At 52.8% G+C, this 14,326-nt stretch overlaps 1 protein-coding gene across 8 annotated transcripts in view; it reads left to right on the top strand.

Annotated features, from left to right (window-relative positions):
- The window catches only part of SLC4A5 (solute carrier family 4 member 5), a 31,847-nt gene that overhangs the window by 11,451 nt on the left and 6,070 nt on the right, over nucleotides 1–14,326 (top strand). For 3 of the 8 annotated variants that reach the window (XM_040618008.1, XM_040618007.1, XM_040618009.1), the window contains 15 exons: nucleotides 1,817–1,977; nucleotides 2,205–2,360; nucleotides 3,992–4,087; nucleotides 4,419–4,474; nucleotides 6,449–6,606; nucleotides 6,703–6,790; nucleotides 6,960–7,114; nucleotides 7,479–7,622; nucleotides 7,812–7,986; nucleotides 8,342–8,475; nucleotides 8,591–8,862; nucleotides 11,518–11,579; nucleotides 12,388–12,588; nucleotides 13,306–13,419; nucleotides 13,747–13,908. In XM_040618008.1, coding sequence (XP_040473942.1) covers nucleotides 1,817–1,977; nucleotides 2,205–2,360; nucleotides 3,992–4,087; nucleotides 4,419–4,474; nucleotides 6,449–6,606; nucleotides 6,703–6,790; nucleotides 6,960–7,114; nucleotides 7,479–7,622; nucleotides 7,812–7,986; nucleotides 8,342–8,475; nucleotides 8,591–8,862; nucleotides 11,518–11,579; nucleotides 12,388–12,588; nucleotides 13,306–13,419; nucleotides 13,747–13,908 — 2,134 coding nt within the window. Of the gene's footprint in view, nucleotides 1–1,816; nucleotides 1,978–2,204; nucleotides 2,361–3,991; nucleotides 4,088–4,418; nucleotides 4,475–6,448; nucleotides 6,607–6,702; nucleotides 6,791–6,959; nucleotides 7,115–7,478; nucleotides 7,623–7,811; nucleotides 7,987–8,341; nucleotides 8,476–8,590; nucleotides 8,863–11,517; nucleotides 11,580–12,387; nucleotides 12,589–12,975; nucleotides 13,090–13,305; nucleotides 13,420–13,746; nucleotides 13,909–14,326 lie in introns of all 8 variants that reach the window. The other 5 variants (XM_040618006.1, XM_040618013.1, XM_040618011.1 and 2 more) reach the window with 4 other exon arrangements.

Here is a 14,326-nt window from a genome sequence, read left to right as displayed (position 1 = left end):
GCATATGCGGGATTTCCGAGCCTGGGTGCAGAGATTCACCCGAGGGATGGAGAGGGAGCAGGATCAGGCCCTGTGGATGCTCACCCCGTCTCTTGGGCTGGTTATTGGCATCACCAAAAACTTTGGAAGCTCTGAAGCATCCTCCTGGTTGCCATCCCTGCTCGACATGCGGCAGCGCAGGGATGCTGCTGCTAAAATCTTTAATTCCTCCCCACCAGCATTTTGCATAGGTATCCGCTCATCCCTCCCCACTCCCCAAAAAGCTCAGAAGGCAAAAAAAAAAAAAAGCGCTTCCACTGGGATTTTCATCAGGGAGGGCTTGAGATGGAGGTTTCCAAATTCCTCTGGCAGGATGGAGGTTTCTCAAGTCCTGGATTTCCACTCCCCAGCGAGGAGCGGTTCAGCCTCTTCAGCCGCCGCGGGAGAGCAGCTCCTTGCTGGGAGCAGCGCTACCTGTGGCTAAATCCTCAATAAATAGAAAAAAATGGAAATAAAGCAGCTGAGCACAGCAGGGAGATGGGGTTTTGCCGTAGCCTTGGCGAAAGCATCACGGGATGTCGGTCCCAGGGCAAAGGCGCCGCTGGAAACGTGCCTCTAGTTCTGCACGCCGACCCAAGCTACCACCCCGTGTGCTCACTAATAACCCACTTTCGGCAGGAAAATGAGGCAAAAAAGAAACGAAAAGCGACCTAATCAGCTTTGGGCGAGCGCCGGCGGGGCTTAGCGGGTGCTGTGGCGGGAAGCTTGAATTTCTTGCCAATAAAAGCAGCGTTGTTTGATGGGCTGGAGGAAGGGTTTCTGCAAAGAAATCAGGGTGGGGAGCTTTGGAGCTGTGGGCACTGGGGCCAAATTGTACATTTTTGGAGGTGCGGGGGTTTTGTGCCCAGCACAGGCCGTTCCTGGTGCTCCCAGATAATATTTTGGGGCTTTTTTAGAGGGACACCCAACATTTTATTTTCTCTTTGCAGCAGCTTTTTAACACCCCCCCTGCCCCTGCAACTGATACCATCCCGGGCTCTCCCCACCCTTCCCCTGCAGCGTCTGTGAGGCATCAGCTCTTCCCACCCCTCTTTCTTCTCCTCCATCTTTCTTGTCTGTGCCCTCCGTGGCAGCAGGAACCCAAATCCCAGTCGTACCAGTTAAAAGTTGTAAGGTTAAGCCCTTGCGTAGGCTAATCCATGGAGCCTGCAAACCTCTTGTAAAGGAAAAGCAGCTTTCTTCCCCAAACCGACGTCTTGTGGAGAGCTGCCTGCTCTCCCCAGAGCCTGAACCCCATCCCTGGGGAGCTGGGAGGAACCAGCCACCATTCCTGGATTTGCTCGGAAGTCTTTGCTTTGTAAAATTAAGGAGCGGAGGTGGAAGGACCGATTTCCAAGGGCTTCCATCTCCCACCATGGGAATGAGGCGCCCAGGTTGAAGTCTGAGCATTGCAAAGGAATTTAAAAGATGTTTGCAATTGCTTTGCTGGGTGCATGGCTGGTCCACGCGGGTGCAGATCCTGGCTCAGGCAAGGTCAGCTCCACGGGAAAACCTCCCAAATCTCGCAGGAGCAATTCGAGGAGGGTTAAATCTGCAGGGTTGAGTTCAGTGGGGGAGCCGAGAGGTTTTGCTCCGCTCTGCAGCCATGCAAGCATCACTTTGTCTAATGGTGTTACTCAATTTCTCCGCTCCCATCCTGAATAACAAGCCAAAACTTTGCAGGATGAATTCCTCCAGGCTTGCAAAGCCACCTGCAGAAGGGAAAAGAGGAAAAGCAATTCTCTTATTCTCTTCTCCTACACCGTGCCCATCCCCATGGCTGCCGCTCTCATTGCAGGTGGATAAAGTTTGAAGAAAAGGTGGAGGAAGGAGGGGAGAGGTGGAGCAAGCCCCACGTGTCCACGTTGTCTTTGCACAGCCTGTTTGAGTTGCGGACGTGTCTACAGACGGGAACGGTGCTCCTGGACTTGGATGGCTACTCTCTGCCCCAAATTATAGGTAGGAGCCAGCGGGGTATCAGTGGTTTCAGGTGGCTTTTTCCCCCTGACCTAAAGTGCCAGGAACAGATTTAAATGCATTTTCTTGTTATGTGCAAATATAAACCAATTTATTAGCCAAGACAGGAGTTGAGAGCCAACACCTCGGTTCACCAAGCATTGTCTTGAGCCTTCTGGGAGGGTTTGTGCTGGGGTAACGCATGCACCTCCCTCGTTCGGTGCTTGCAGACGATGTCATTGAGAAGCAGATCGAGGATGGTCTGCTCAAGCCAGAGCTGCGGGAGAAGATAAGCTACGTGCTCCTCAGGAAGCACCGCCACCAAACCAAGAAGCCAATCCACCGGTCCTTGGCCGACATCGGGAAGTCCGTCTCCTCCAGCACAAGTGAGTTCCTTGGGGTCCAGCCTGCTCCTGGTTGCATCCTTGACTCATCGGTGAGCAAGCCTGGGGGGAGGGAGATCTCAGACGAAGGAAAGGGGGACACCCAACACCATCTGGGGCACCCAACTATCTACTGCATTGAGGAAGACCCCAAAATCTCTGCCACTGGTGGCTTTAAGGGTGGGAGGTCATCGGGAGGTGGGAGGCAAGGGGATGTCTGCTGAGGTGGCCGATGGCGTTGTGCAAGAGATGATGGCATTGTGCGAGGGACGGCGGCGTTGGTGGTCACTTGGCCAAGGGGCTTTCTGGCAGAGCAGCCTACAGACAAATCCAGTCTGCTCTGCGGTTGAACCTGCCTATTTTTGAGCTATTATAAAAGGGGATTTGTTTGTTTTCACGCTAGATTATTTACTTAGGTTTAAATGGAGGTCATTTGGTGGAGCCCGGGATTTGCCAGGCTTCGGCTGCTCCCCGCGTAGACAGAAACAGCAATGCCCAAGCTCAAAGTGTACATGGAAGAGGCTGTCAGTAACCAATATTCCCACCCTATGGGCATTCCCAAGTTTCAAAGCGGCCACCATCCTAGATATTTGAGCAAACATCTGCCCAGAAGCCTTCAAAACGCAGCACAACTTGGAAATGTTGTAGTTAGTCCCTGTAGGTGGGAAGAACAGGAGCATCCTTCGCGTTTCTAGTTCCTTGCTGAGACGATGGCATTGCTTTGAGTTTGCAAATAGGGACACCAAGGAAAAGAAGGTCATTGGCAGGAGCAGAGGGGTCCCTCGCATTTCTTGTGCCAATGGCAACTCTGTGATATTGGAATAAGTGCCCCAAAATAGGGTCATACCTAGTGGGAACTTCATTATTATTTTTGGTGGGTTTAACAAAAAAAAAAAAAAAAAGAAAAGAAAAGGAGAGATGCTGTGGTTGCAGCTGGTGTCTCTGAGAGGTGCGGAGCAGCTCAACAAAGCTGGTCCAGGTGGTTTTCCAAAAGGATAACACAGTTTTGGGAGTTGAGGAGGTTTTCTGAGAAAATGCTGGGTTTAACACAGAGAATGCGGGGTGGGGAAGGGAAGTCTTTAGAGGGAAGTAATTCAGTTTAAAATCTGAGATGAAAACTGGGGCTCACCACCAGTTCAGGGAGGAGAAACATTAAGGTGAAACTTGGCGGTGGCCAACGTCAATATCTGGAAGCATGAAGTTCATGGCAAATTTCAAGCGTAGCTTTCTTTGGAGAATTATTAGATTAAAAAGGCAAATAAAATATTGGGGTTTCTTAAGTAGCAGAAGTTGCACTTCTGAGCCCATTTATAGCCTTGCAGAGAGCATTGGCAGGGCATGGGGTGGTGCAGGCTCCTTGCACGGAGCCTCAGCAGTGGGACAGCTGGGTTAAGGCAATTTATTCTTTGATAATGAGAAATATATACTATGCTAATGGGAAATGTAGTACTGTGGGTGAGATAAAAGTGCAAATGAAAGTAGGAGGGAAAGGCACATTGCTGGTGAATCAGCCCTGGAAGGGTCACATCTGTGCTGGGCAGCTGGTTTTTCCAGCCTGGTGGTCTCTTGCCTTCAGCATCACCCAAGGGTTTCTCGCGGCACCTGCATCTCCTCTAACAGCTCCTCTCCCCCAGCCCGCAGCCCCGTCCGGAGCCCAGCCGCCGGCGCTGCCTTCCACCGCTCCACCGAGGACCTGCGGATGCGACAGAGCGCGAGCTACGGCCGCCTGCGTAAGCTGGGGGGGGGGGCACAAACACTGCTAAAAGAAGCAGGGGAGAAACAAAATCTTACGTTGCAATACGAGAGCGGGCAATTGCAATTACGAGGGGATCCCACCACAGGCATAAATGAGGTGTGGTTTGAGTAACCACAGGGTGACAGGAATCAGGAAACTCATATTCTTGGGTTTTCACCTCCCTGTGCCTGGTTTGCAAGCCTGGCTATAATAAATAAGTTGGGTTTTTTAATTTGCACTCAAGTCTTCCTGCCACGTTTTCTCCTTGCACGTGGGGCTGTAACTCGGCTGCACGCCATGGGGTGGTTTGCTCTTCTCTCCATCAGGTCACGCGCAGAGTCGGAGCATGAACGACATCTCGGACACACCAAGCTCCGACCAGGTAACCACCCCCAACCCCCACCCATACTGACCAGGTAACCACCCCCAACCCCCCCCATACTGACCAGGTAACCACCCCCAAACCCACCCGCACCGACCAAGTAACCACCTCCAGACCCCCCAGCGCGCTGCTGTGAGGAGCATCTCTGACATGACCCGCGCTGGAGCAGGGGCTCTGGGGTTGTTAAGGTCCATGTGAGCCTTGTGTGGCTTCGCTCAGTCGATACCCTCACAAATTCCTAATTAGGGAAATTAATACATGTATTGATCCCTGCTAACTCATGGGGAAGCTGTTCCAGAAATAATACCTGGGCTTGCAAGTTGAACGCGGGGTTAGGGACATGTGGAGATGCTGATAGAGCTTGAGATCTTTTGGGTGGAGGGAAAAAAGATCCTTAAAATCTCTCGGGAGGTAGGGAAAGGTGCTTGGGAGAACGCAGGGATCCTAGAAGAGCCTTTGCTTGGCCGGGTGAGGGCAGGCTGCAGGGGTAGATCCCATCCAAGCACCCGGGTCTGCGAGCAGGAACACAGCTCTCGGGATATCGGTCTGTAGATCGAGGCGGGTTTTATTTTTCCCTCTTTGCACCGTGATGGACTTGGGTTTCTTAACGCAACGCTCCGTCGGGGGGCTCTTCCCCCCGTTTGCTTTGCATGGGAGAGCTGGGAAGGAGGTCAGGCTGGAGATGCGATGGATCAGCCAGGTTTTGTGCCCTTCTTTTGCTGGATGTCCCATCCCCATCCCGGCATCCAGGCTGTTTAGCTGGGAACTGTTGATGCCTTATAGGGGCTTTGCTTTGTTTCTGTTTGCGCTAAAAAAAATTAAAGGCAGGTGGTGTTTGTGTGGGATAACAGCTTGCTTCTCCCCAAGGATGTCCTTGCTGGGCTTACCCGGGGTGGTGCAATTTAGGGGGAAGCGGAGGATGGGAATTCACGTGTTGCTGGGAGCCACGGGACAGGGATGCCACCGCATCAGGGAGGCAGAAGGTTCCCAGGGCACCTTCTACAATTCCAGCTGCAATGAAGCAAGCCAGCTGCCCACGCACGAACCCCAAACATCAGCCTCCAGCAGTGGGGTGCGGAGGGTTAATCCCAAAATATGCAAAGCATTTAGGTTTAATCGCCCTATTAGACCCACTACAAAGGGACTTTTTAAGTGTTACACGAAGCTTAGTGGTCACTGTTAACTCCTGCTCTTGCTTATTCCAAGCTGCATTGGAGGAGTTGCTTTATTATTATAATTTTTTTTTCTTTTTTTTTTTTTCTTTTTTTTTTTTTCCATTTGGGTTTAAAAGATTAGAAAGGGGAGAGCTTGCTGCCCGGCTCACATGCCTCCCCTCATGCTGGCATATAGATTATAATAACACCCTGCCTGGGTCGGTATTGAACCCTTTTAGACTAATAATGAAAGAGCTGCAGGGGAGAAGAGACAGGGAATAAATCCATGACCGAGGTTTCCTACTTCCATTATTTGTTCCTGCTCCGAGGATGAGACCAGAGAGGAACAAGCTAAATAAAACCTCCCCCGTGCACGGTACGGGGGTCTCGGGGGAGCCTGGGGCTGCAGGGCTGCAAACAGACCTGCAAAAACGCGTGCTGGCTTGCTCCAGGATCCAGATTTTGGGGCTCAGATTTTCCGCAGGGGGATTGATTGCGTGGGATCTTCCCTGCGCAGACCCCAGCCCAGCAAAGCACCTGTCGCAAAGCGCCCAGTTGCACGTCATGTTAGGGAGCCCCGAGCGTGTGGTTTCCAGCTTATCTGGGGCTACTCGTGGTTTTGAGTAACGAAGAAATTCAGCTTCCTGAACTTCTTGCTGGTTTATCCCTGGATATGGCTCTTGAATCCCCACCTCTGGGAGTCCTGGGACCATCAGAAGTTCAAGCCTCCAGCTTCAGCTTTTGGGTGCAGGGTGTGGAAAAGAGGGGGAGATGCCAAATCTGGGTACCGTTCCCTTCCCCACCCTCGTCTTTCCAACAGCTGAAGAACAAGTTCATCAAGAAGATCCCCAAGGATGCCGAGGCCTCCAATGTGCTGGTGGGAGAAGTGGAGTTCCTGGAGAAGCCCTTTGTGGCTTTCGTGCGGCTCCTCCAGGCAACGATGCTGGGAGGGGTGACGGAGGTGCCTGTCCCCACCAGGTCAGCGCAGTTCCTTCGGGTCCAAAGCACCAAGTGGTCTCATGGCGCGGATGCTGGTGGTCCGAGGTTGCCGACACGGTGCCTTTCCCTTCCCAGGTTCCTCTTTATTCTCCTTGGTCCCGCGGGAAAAGCCAAATCCTACAACGAGATCGGCAGAGCCATCGCGACTCTCATGGTGGACGATGTGAGTAGATGCCACGCCTGGCCTTCACCCCTTGCTCAAAGCTAAGAAGAAAAAGCAATTTTCATCCTGTCACCCCAAAAAATGAGCTTTTAAATCCCATCACGATGTGGGACGTGTTTGGTGGATGCCATTCCCCCCAGGCTGACACCTCTCCTCCCTTGACCCCCAGCTCTTCAGCGACGTTGCCTACAAAGCCCGGGATAGAGAAGACCTGATCGCCGGCATAGATGAGTTCCTGGATGAAGTCATCGTCCTGCCACCTGGCGAGTGGGACCCCAACATTAGGATTGAGCCACCCAAAAAAGTGCCCTCAGCTGAGAAGAGGTGAGTGGGAGGCGTGGTGCTGGACCGGCACTGTGGCCACCCCCATCCCTCCTGTTCTGGAGATGCTGGAGGTCAGCAGCTTTGCTTGCCTTCATCCCAAGAAACCATCTCTGTGAACGTTCCAGAAACTCTGCTTTTTCAGCAGTTTTTGGCCCCAGATCAGCTCAGGACTGTTTCCACTCTGCAAAATCTGCATTACCCACCTGGGTTGAGCAAATGCAGCCCTTGATTTTTTCCAAATTCCCCCCGAAAGCCAAGCTCCAGCACAGGCAGAGCGCTCCCCCATGGCCTTGGCCATGACCCCTGCACAGGACCGGCTGGCAGGGCAGGTGCCGTGGCCAACACCAGTGGCTCCCTCCCGCAGGAAATCTGTTTTCTCGCTGAACGAAGTGGGACAGATGAACGGCACGGCTGGTGGGGCAGGCGCTGGGGGCGGTGGAGGAGGCAGCGACGATGGGGAGATGCCCGAAGTTCATGAAATCGGGGAAGAGCTCGCGTGGACGGGCAGGTGAGCCATCACCCCACCGCCCAAAAACCTTCGGAGGGTGCCAGCACCCATCAGCATCTCCCGCTGGCTCAGCCCTTGGTCTGCTGGGGCACGGAGGGGTGAGATCCTTCTGGGCACGGGCTTTTGCGCAGCACCGTGTCTGGTTTGGTGGGGGGCCCGAGCATTTGGTCCTTGGTGGTGTCTCCCCAGGTTTTGTGGTGGCCTCTATCTGGATATCAAGAGGAAGCTGCCCTGGTTCCCGAGCGACTTCTACGAAGGCTTTCATATCCAGTCCATCTCTGCCATCTTGTTCATCTACCTGGGCTGCATCACCAATGCCATCACATTTGGGGGCTTGCTTGGGGACGCGACGGACAACTACCAGGTCAAGTCCGAGGAAAGGGGTCACTTTGGCTTGGGGATGGGACAGGATGGGATGGGATGGGGCAGGAGGGGTTTTACCCTCCTTGTGCCATGCCAAGCTTTGATGCTGCAGATGTAAATTCATTGCCGAGTGGGACGGGCAGTCCTGAAATACCTGCAGGATGGGAAAACCCATCTCAATGGCATTGCCAGGAGCAAGGGGACATGGTCCCACCCATCCTATGTGGGTCCAAGCAGAGGTCCTTGACTCCCGTCTCCATCTGGGGTATCTGTGGGGATGTAACGTGGCCCAGCATCACCATAATGGCTCAATGGTTCAATCGTAATCCCTAATGCTAGGTTTGATCCATCCCCAGGGCGTCATGGAGAGCTTCCTTGGCACGGCGATGGCAGGCTCCATGTTTTGCCTCTTCGCTGGGCAGCCGCTCATCATCCTCAGCAGCACCGGCCCCATCCTCATCTTCGAGAAGCTGCTCTTCGACTTCAGCAAGTAGGTGTTGAGGGGTGCCAGGAGGAACGGGGACACATCCATACCAGGGTGGGAGGTGTCCTCCAGCCCACAGCGTGCTCTCACGGGGATGCTCTCGCCTTGTCCCCGCTTTCAGAGGCAACGGCATTGACTACATGGAATTCCGCCTCTGGATCGGCTTGCACTCTGCCCTACAGTGCCTTATCCTGGTGGCCACCGACGCCAGCTTCATTATAAAGTACATCACCCGCTTCACGGAGGAAGGCTTCTCCACCCTCATCAGCTTCATCTTCATCTACGACGCCATCAAGAAGATGATCGGAGCCTTTAAGTACTATCCCATCAATTCAGACTTCAAGCCGGACTACGTGACCATGTACAAGTGCGAGTGCATCGCCCCCGACCCAGGTGAGTACACATCTTTTTCGGCGCCGGCTGGGGAAGACGAAGGGGTTGGGGGGGGGGGGGTCCCGCTGTGGATAAATCCCGCTGGATCGTTGGCCAAGGACATGGAAGGAGACAGCTACCCGGTCAGCATCGGGTGGAGAGACCTCATCCTCTGAGGATGTTCTTGGGCAAGACAGAAGAGCCTTGTTCCCCATGGATGAACACACTGGTGCTTGCCGGAACGCAGAGAACGACACCAGAGAGCTGGGGCCTCAGCCCGGAGCAGCCAGATGGATGGATAAAAGGGAAATGGGATGGGGGGGGGGTGGGGAAGACATTTTAGGGCATTAATTCCAGCCTGCTGCCAATGGAAACTTATTCTCCAGAAAATACGTTGGAGGGGTTTTGTCCTCTCCAGTGTCTGGGAAACCCTGGGATGTCCCAGTTGGGTGTGGAAACCTCCTTGGACTGCTTTTTGCTCCTCTCTTTAACTCCTTTTCAAAAAGGAGAAGCCATCAGGCTCTGAGCAGACCATCTTTCGATGGCTCCCCTGGTTTTGCTCTTGGATAGACGTACCGGATGATCCCTGGTCTGAATTGAGCAGCTCAGATGCTCCCACAGCCACCTGGAAGGGGATGGAGATCTTCGCTTTGGGCTGATGGCAGCAACCCCGCTCTCAGGCGAGCTGAATTTATTTTAAAAGCCTAAAAGCCAACAATTCTGGGGAGCATCAGCTGCAGGCAGAGGGTTGTGATGGTGAAGCTCTCCCCAGAAACAGAAGCATCCAAGACCAGCCGCGTTCCCTATACATCCGTCATTGCCAGAAGAGATCTCACCCGCTGCGATGGAAATACCATTTATTCGCTTTAATTTTGCATTTTCCCTCGATTTCTGTTTACCAACCACCCGCTGAGTGACCCGATCCCGTTGGATTTTGAGAGCCCTGCGCGCAGTGGGGAGCACGCCGAGACGCTGCCGTTCTTTCCCAACCAAAACCCTCCCAAACGTGACCTGCGGGAAAGCGAAGCCTGACCGCCAACGCGATCCCGGGGGGGCTGAAATATCCCAGGAACGGGACCGTGACCACCTCCGTCCACCCGCCAGTGCCGGCATCTGCCCGGCAGCACCCACCGCCGTGGCTTGACGCAGGAGGGCGGGGAAGCCTTGAGCCTCCAGGGAGGTCTCCCCCTTTTCCAAGCCCCCCCCCCCCCCCCCCCCCCCCCCCCCCCAAGAAAACCCGGGGCAACCGAGAGGCATTTGCACCCCAAAAACCTTTAAGCCTCTTTGCAACCCAGCCCCGTTCCTCACCCTCGCTGCTCCGGGCACCCAAGGCAGTGGTGTCCACATTGGATTTTCCATTCCTCTAGATATTGAGAAATTGTTTATTCCCCCTACATCCTTTTTTTTTTTTTTTTAATTTTTTTTTTTTTAATTCGTTCTGATTTTTGATCATTATAACTGATTTGTACCATATTTGTCTCTGCTGCACACATCAATTTGGGCTGATTTCAATCTCAAGTGAGTATCGCCTTCTAAATATTAAAACTCTTTTAATATTTGATACTCTTCCCCCGTGGGGCTTTTGTTGTTATTTTTTTTCCATGTATTTTACTTTTCTCTCTGCTCTGCTAAAAGGGTTTATGTAGACTCCTCTCTTAAAATACCACCAGTGGTATTCTACCCTTTAAGGTGTAGAAATCACTAATAAGGCTGGTTTCTGGAATAATGAAAGGTTATGGAGGGGGAAAAAAAAATAATAATGCTAATTAATAATAATAATAGTGTTTTTAATGCTGGGTTTGCCAGCGCCGTTCCCCGGAGCCCGGTTTCGGCAGCCCCCGGGTCTCTGCTTCTAACCCAGCAATCGCTTCTCCTTCATTAATCCTCGGCGCTGGGGATGGAGGCGGCAGGTCGGGGCAGCCGAAATTCCCACTTGGCGCAGGAAGATGGACCAGAGGGAAGAGGGGGGGCAGAGCGGTCCCGGACCCCGCTTAGGGGCACCCATAAAGAACGTGGGTGCTCCTGAAGCTACGGAGCTGCATCACCCGAAGAGCCGAGCGGAGCTGCTTTTTGCACTTGGAGGAGAAGGTGCCGGGGGCTAGAAAAGATGGATTATTTTTTTTTTGCAGTGAGACACTAAAACACCCCTAAAATATTTTAAAAAAGAAAAATAGCCAAAAAACCCCACAAATAAAAGCCAATTGGGCATGATTGGGTGCCGCCTCTCCAAAAAGAACAGGCTGCTTTTTCAGTCTTCAACCCCCGTGGTTTTATGATGCAGGTGTCGGGATGCTCAACCCTGCTGCCGGCGGCTTCTCTGGGAAGCTCCTAATAATTTTAGGAGCTGGGAAGTTCCTAAAAATACACACACACCCCCGGCACTCGCCAGCCCTGGAGGGAGAAGCCGCCGTAGGAGAAGCCGTGTTCTCCGCTGGCGCATGGGATTAATCAGGGAGAAGTCGCTGCGGGGTTAGACATGGGGGGGGGTTCTCCCCAAATCCTGGTCCGCCCTCGGGATGCCGATCCCCACGCGGCTCTCGGGGGATGCGCTCGACCCCCCATTTGCTTTTACGCTGGCCGGGCTCAGCTGCGCCTCCCCGGGCAAAGCCCGGCTACTTTTAATACCAAAACCTCGATATTAGCCAAAAACCTCAATAACAAACTCCTTTCCCGCAGCCAACGCGACCTTGTTTGATGCTTCAGCTCCAGTGGCACCAAACACCACTAACGTTTCTCTGGTAAGCGGCTTTGCTCATCCCGGCGGGAAACTTGGGATAAGGGAGGGCAAATCCGAGGGACTCCTGCACCCGGGGAGCGACGCGTGCCGGCTGGGAGCGAGGGCGATGCAGGATTTGCATTGATTTGGCTCCACGGTTGGGCTCGGTGGCACCAAATCCCCACTTTTTTGCCCAAATTAATAGTGGCTCCAGGGTTCGCTTGTGGCTATGGGGCTCCTGGCGGCAGCAGCCCTGGGAAATGCCCCTTCCCTTGCACGCTACAATTAATTAAACTGCTAATTTTGCTTTTTTTGATGGGGAAATACCCCTTTCCTTGCATGCTGCAATTGCTTAAACTGCTAATTTTGGTTTTTTTAGCAGGGAAATACCCCTTTCCTTGCACGCTGCAATTCCTTAAAATACTAATTTTGGGGATTGGCCAGCGAGTGCCCCTTCCCTTGTACACTACAACTACTAAAAATGCTGAATTTTCTTTTTTTAATGGGGAAATGCCCTTCTTTTGCACACCGCAATTTCTTAAAATACTAATGTTGCTTTTTTTGGCCAGGAAAAATCTCTTCCCTTGCATGCTGCAATTGCTTAAAAGACTAATTTTGCATTTTGGCCAGGAAATACCCCTTCCCTTGCATGCTGCAGTTGCTAAAAATGCTGATTTTGTTTTATTTGGCTGGGAAATACCCCTTCCCTTGCATGCTGCAGTTGCTAAAAATGCTGATTTTGTTTTTTTGGTCAAGAAATACCCTTTTCCTTGCATGCTGCAATTGCACTAAAATGCTAATTTTGTCTTTTTGGGGGGGTTTCTCCCCAGTACAATGCTATTAACCTAACAGCTCTGGACTGGACTCAGCTGAGTAAGAAGGAATGTCTCAAATACGGCGGCAGCTTAGTGGGGAAATCCTGTAAATTCGTGCCCGACCTGGCCCTTATGTCCTTCATCCTCTTCTTCGGGACCTACTCCATGACCTTGACCCTGAAAAAATTCAAATTCAGCCGCTATTTCCCCACCAAGGTAAGGAAAGCACCGGGTTTCACCCTTCTCTTTTCCAAAAGGTAGGAAAACCAGGAGCTGGCAGTCTGGTGGATGCAAAGAGCTGCGGGAAAATAAATCTGTATTTCTAGGAGATGTTGCTAGCAATAAGAAATAAGCAAAAAAAAATCCCCCTGAGCCTTTAGCCGCCGATTTGGCTTTTGCATATTAAATAACCCATCACCTTGCCATGCAAAGGAGGAAAAAATCTACATTTTGTGGGTTATACCCAGGTTATCTATGGGTGAGCGGAGCTGGAAAACCCCAGGGAAGGAGCCGAAGTGGGAAGCAAACCTCTCCATCCCATTAATTCACCTCTCCATCCCATTAATTACCCTTTCCACCCCCGTTTCCCCATCTTGCCTCCAGGTCAGGGCTTTCATTGCCGATTTTTCCAATGTCTTCTCCATCCTGCTTTTCTGCGGAGTGGATGCCTGTTTCGGACTGGACACCCCTAAGCTCCATATCCCCAGTATCATCAAGGTTCGGCTGCACCGGGGGGGACCCCTCGCCTCTCCACCCTCACTCTTCTTCCAGCTCCTCAACACCTTTCAGGGAAAATTGCGACTCCTGTGGTGTCTGGGCACCTTCTTAAAAGCTACTTTGTATTTTCTGGGGGAATATTCTAATTCTGTGACTTTTTTTCCTTCTTTTTGTTGGTTCCCCCCCCTCTTTTTCTCTTTCTCTCACTCCCTGCAGCTGCGTAAACTTATTAGCGATTTCTCTATCTTTATGTCCATACTAATGTTTGTGGGTCTGGATGTGCTTTTCGGACTCAACACCCCAAAGCTCCAAGTGCCTACTGATTTTAAGGTAAAAAAAAAAAGCAATAAAATCCCTTTCCCAGAAGCGTCATTGAAAATTTCTCCCCTCTCCATCCCTGGGGTGCCATCGGGTGTCCCAGTGAGCATCCCGGAAAAATGTTGGGTTGAGGCATGTGGATGCTGGATGTGGTTTGGGTACCGGTGCGTGGTGGTGGGATTTAGGGATGGATGTGGGATAAGGATGATGCTCAGAGGTGATGGGGTGAGGTGGGGCTTCCCAAAATGTCAGCGCTTGGGCTTTTCCCTCTCTCTGCTCTGTGCCGGGGCTCTACCACGGTGTCCAACCCCCCTGTCTTCCCCCCCCCCCCCCCTCCAGCCCACCCGTGTGGACCGAGGGTGGTTCGTGTTTCCCTTTGGGAAGAACCCGTGGTGGGTTTACCTGGCGAGCGCCCTGCCCGCCCTCCTGGTCACCATCCTCATCTTCATGGACCAGCAGATCACAGCCGTCATCGTCAACAGGAAGGAGCACAAGCTGCGGGTGAGCCGGGACTCGTCACGGCATCGCGTCGGGTACCCCTGCATCCCTGCCAGCACCCACTTTTGGGGTGCGGATCAGGTGCTGCTGCAAGGCACGGGGGGGGGCACCCCGGCTCGGCACGCTGCGCAAAGCCGGGGCTCAGCCTCTCCTTCTCACGCGGGGGTTTGGGGGTGACAGAGCCTCCAGGGTGTTACATCCACCTAATGCTGTAGGTAGTGGGGTGCAGCGGGGTGACGTGGGGTGCGCTGCGGCACTGCGGGGTGCAGGGTGCAGTATACCAGTGTGGGGTGCTTCGGAGTGATGCGGGGTGCAGTGTACCAATGTGGGGTGATGCAGGGTGATACAGGGTGATGCAGGGTGCAGCGTGGTAATGTGGGATACATCAGGGTGATGCAGGGTGCAGTGCAGCAGTGTGGGG

Source organism: Falco naumanni, chromosome 19 (genome assembly GCF_017639655.2).
Source record: "Falco naumanni isolate bFalNau1 chromosome 19, bFalNau1.pat, whole genome shotgun sequence".
In the NCBI taxonomy this organism is placed as follows: Eukaryota; Metazoa; Chordata; class Aves; order Falconiformes; family Falconidae; genus Falco; species Falco naumanni.
Note: the sequence above shows the minus strand (reverse complement) of the source record. Positions and strands in the feature narration are given on the sequence as shown.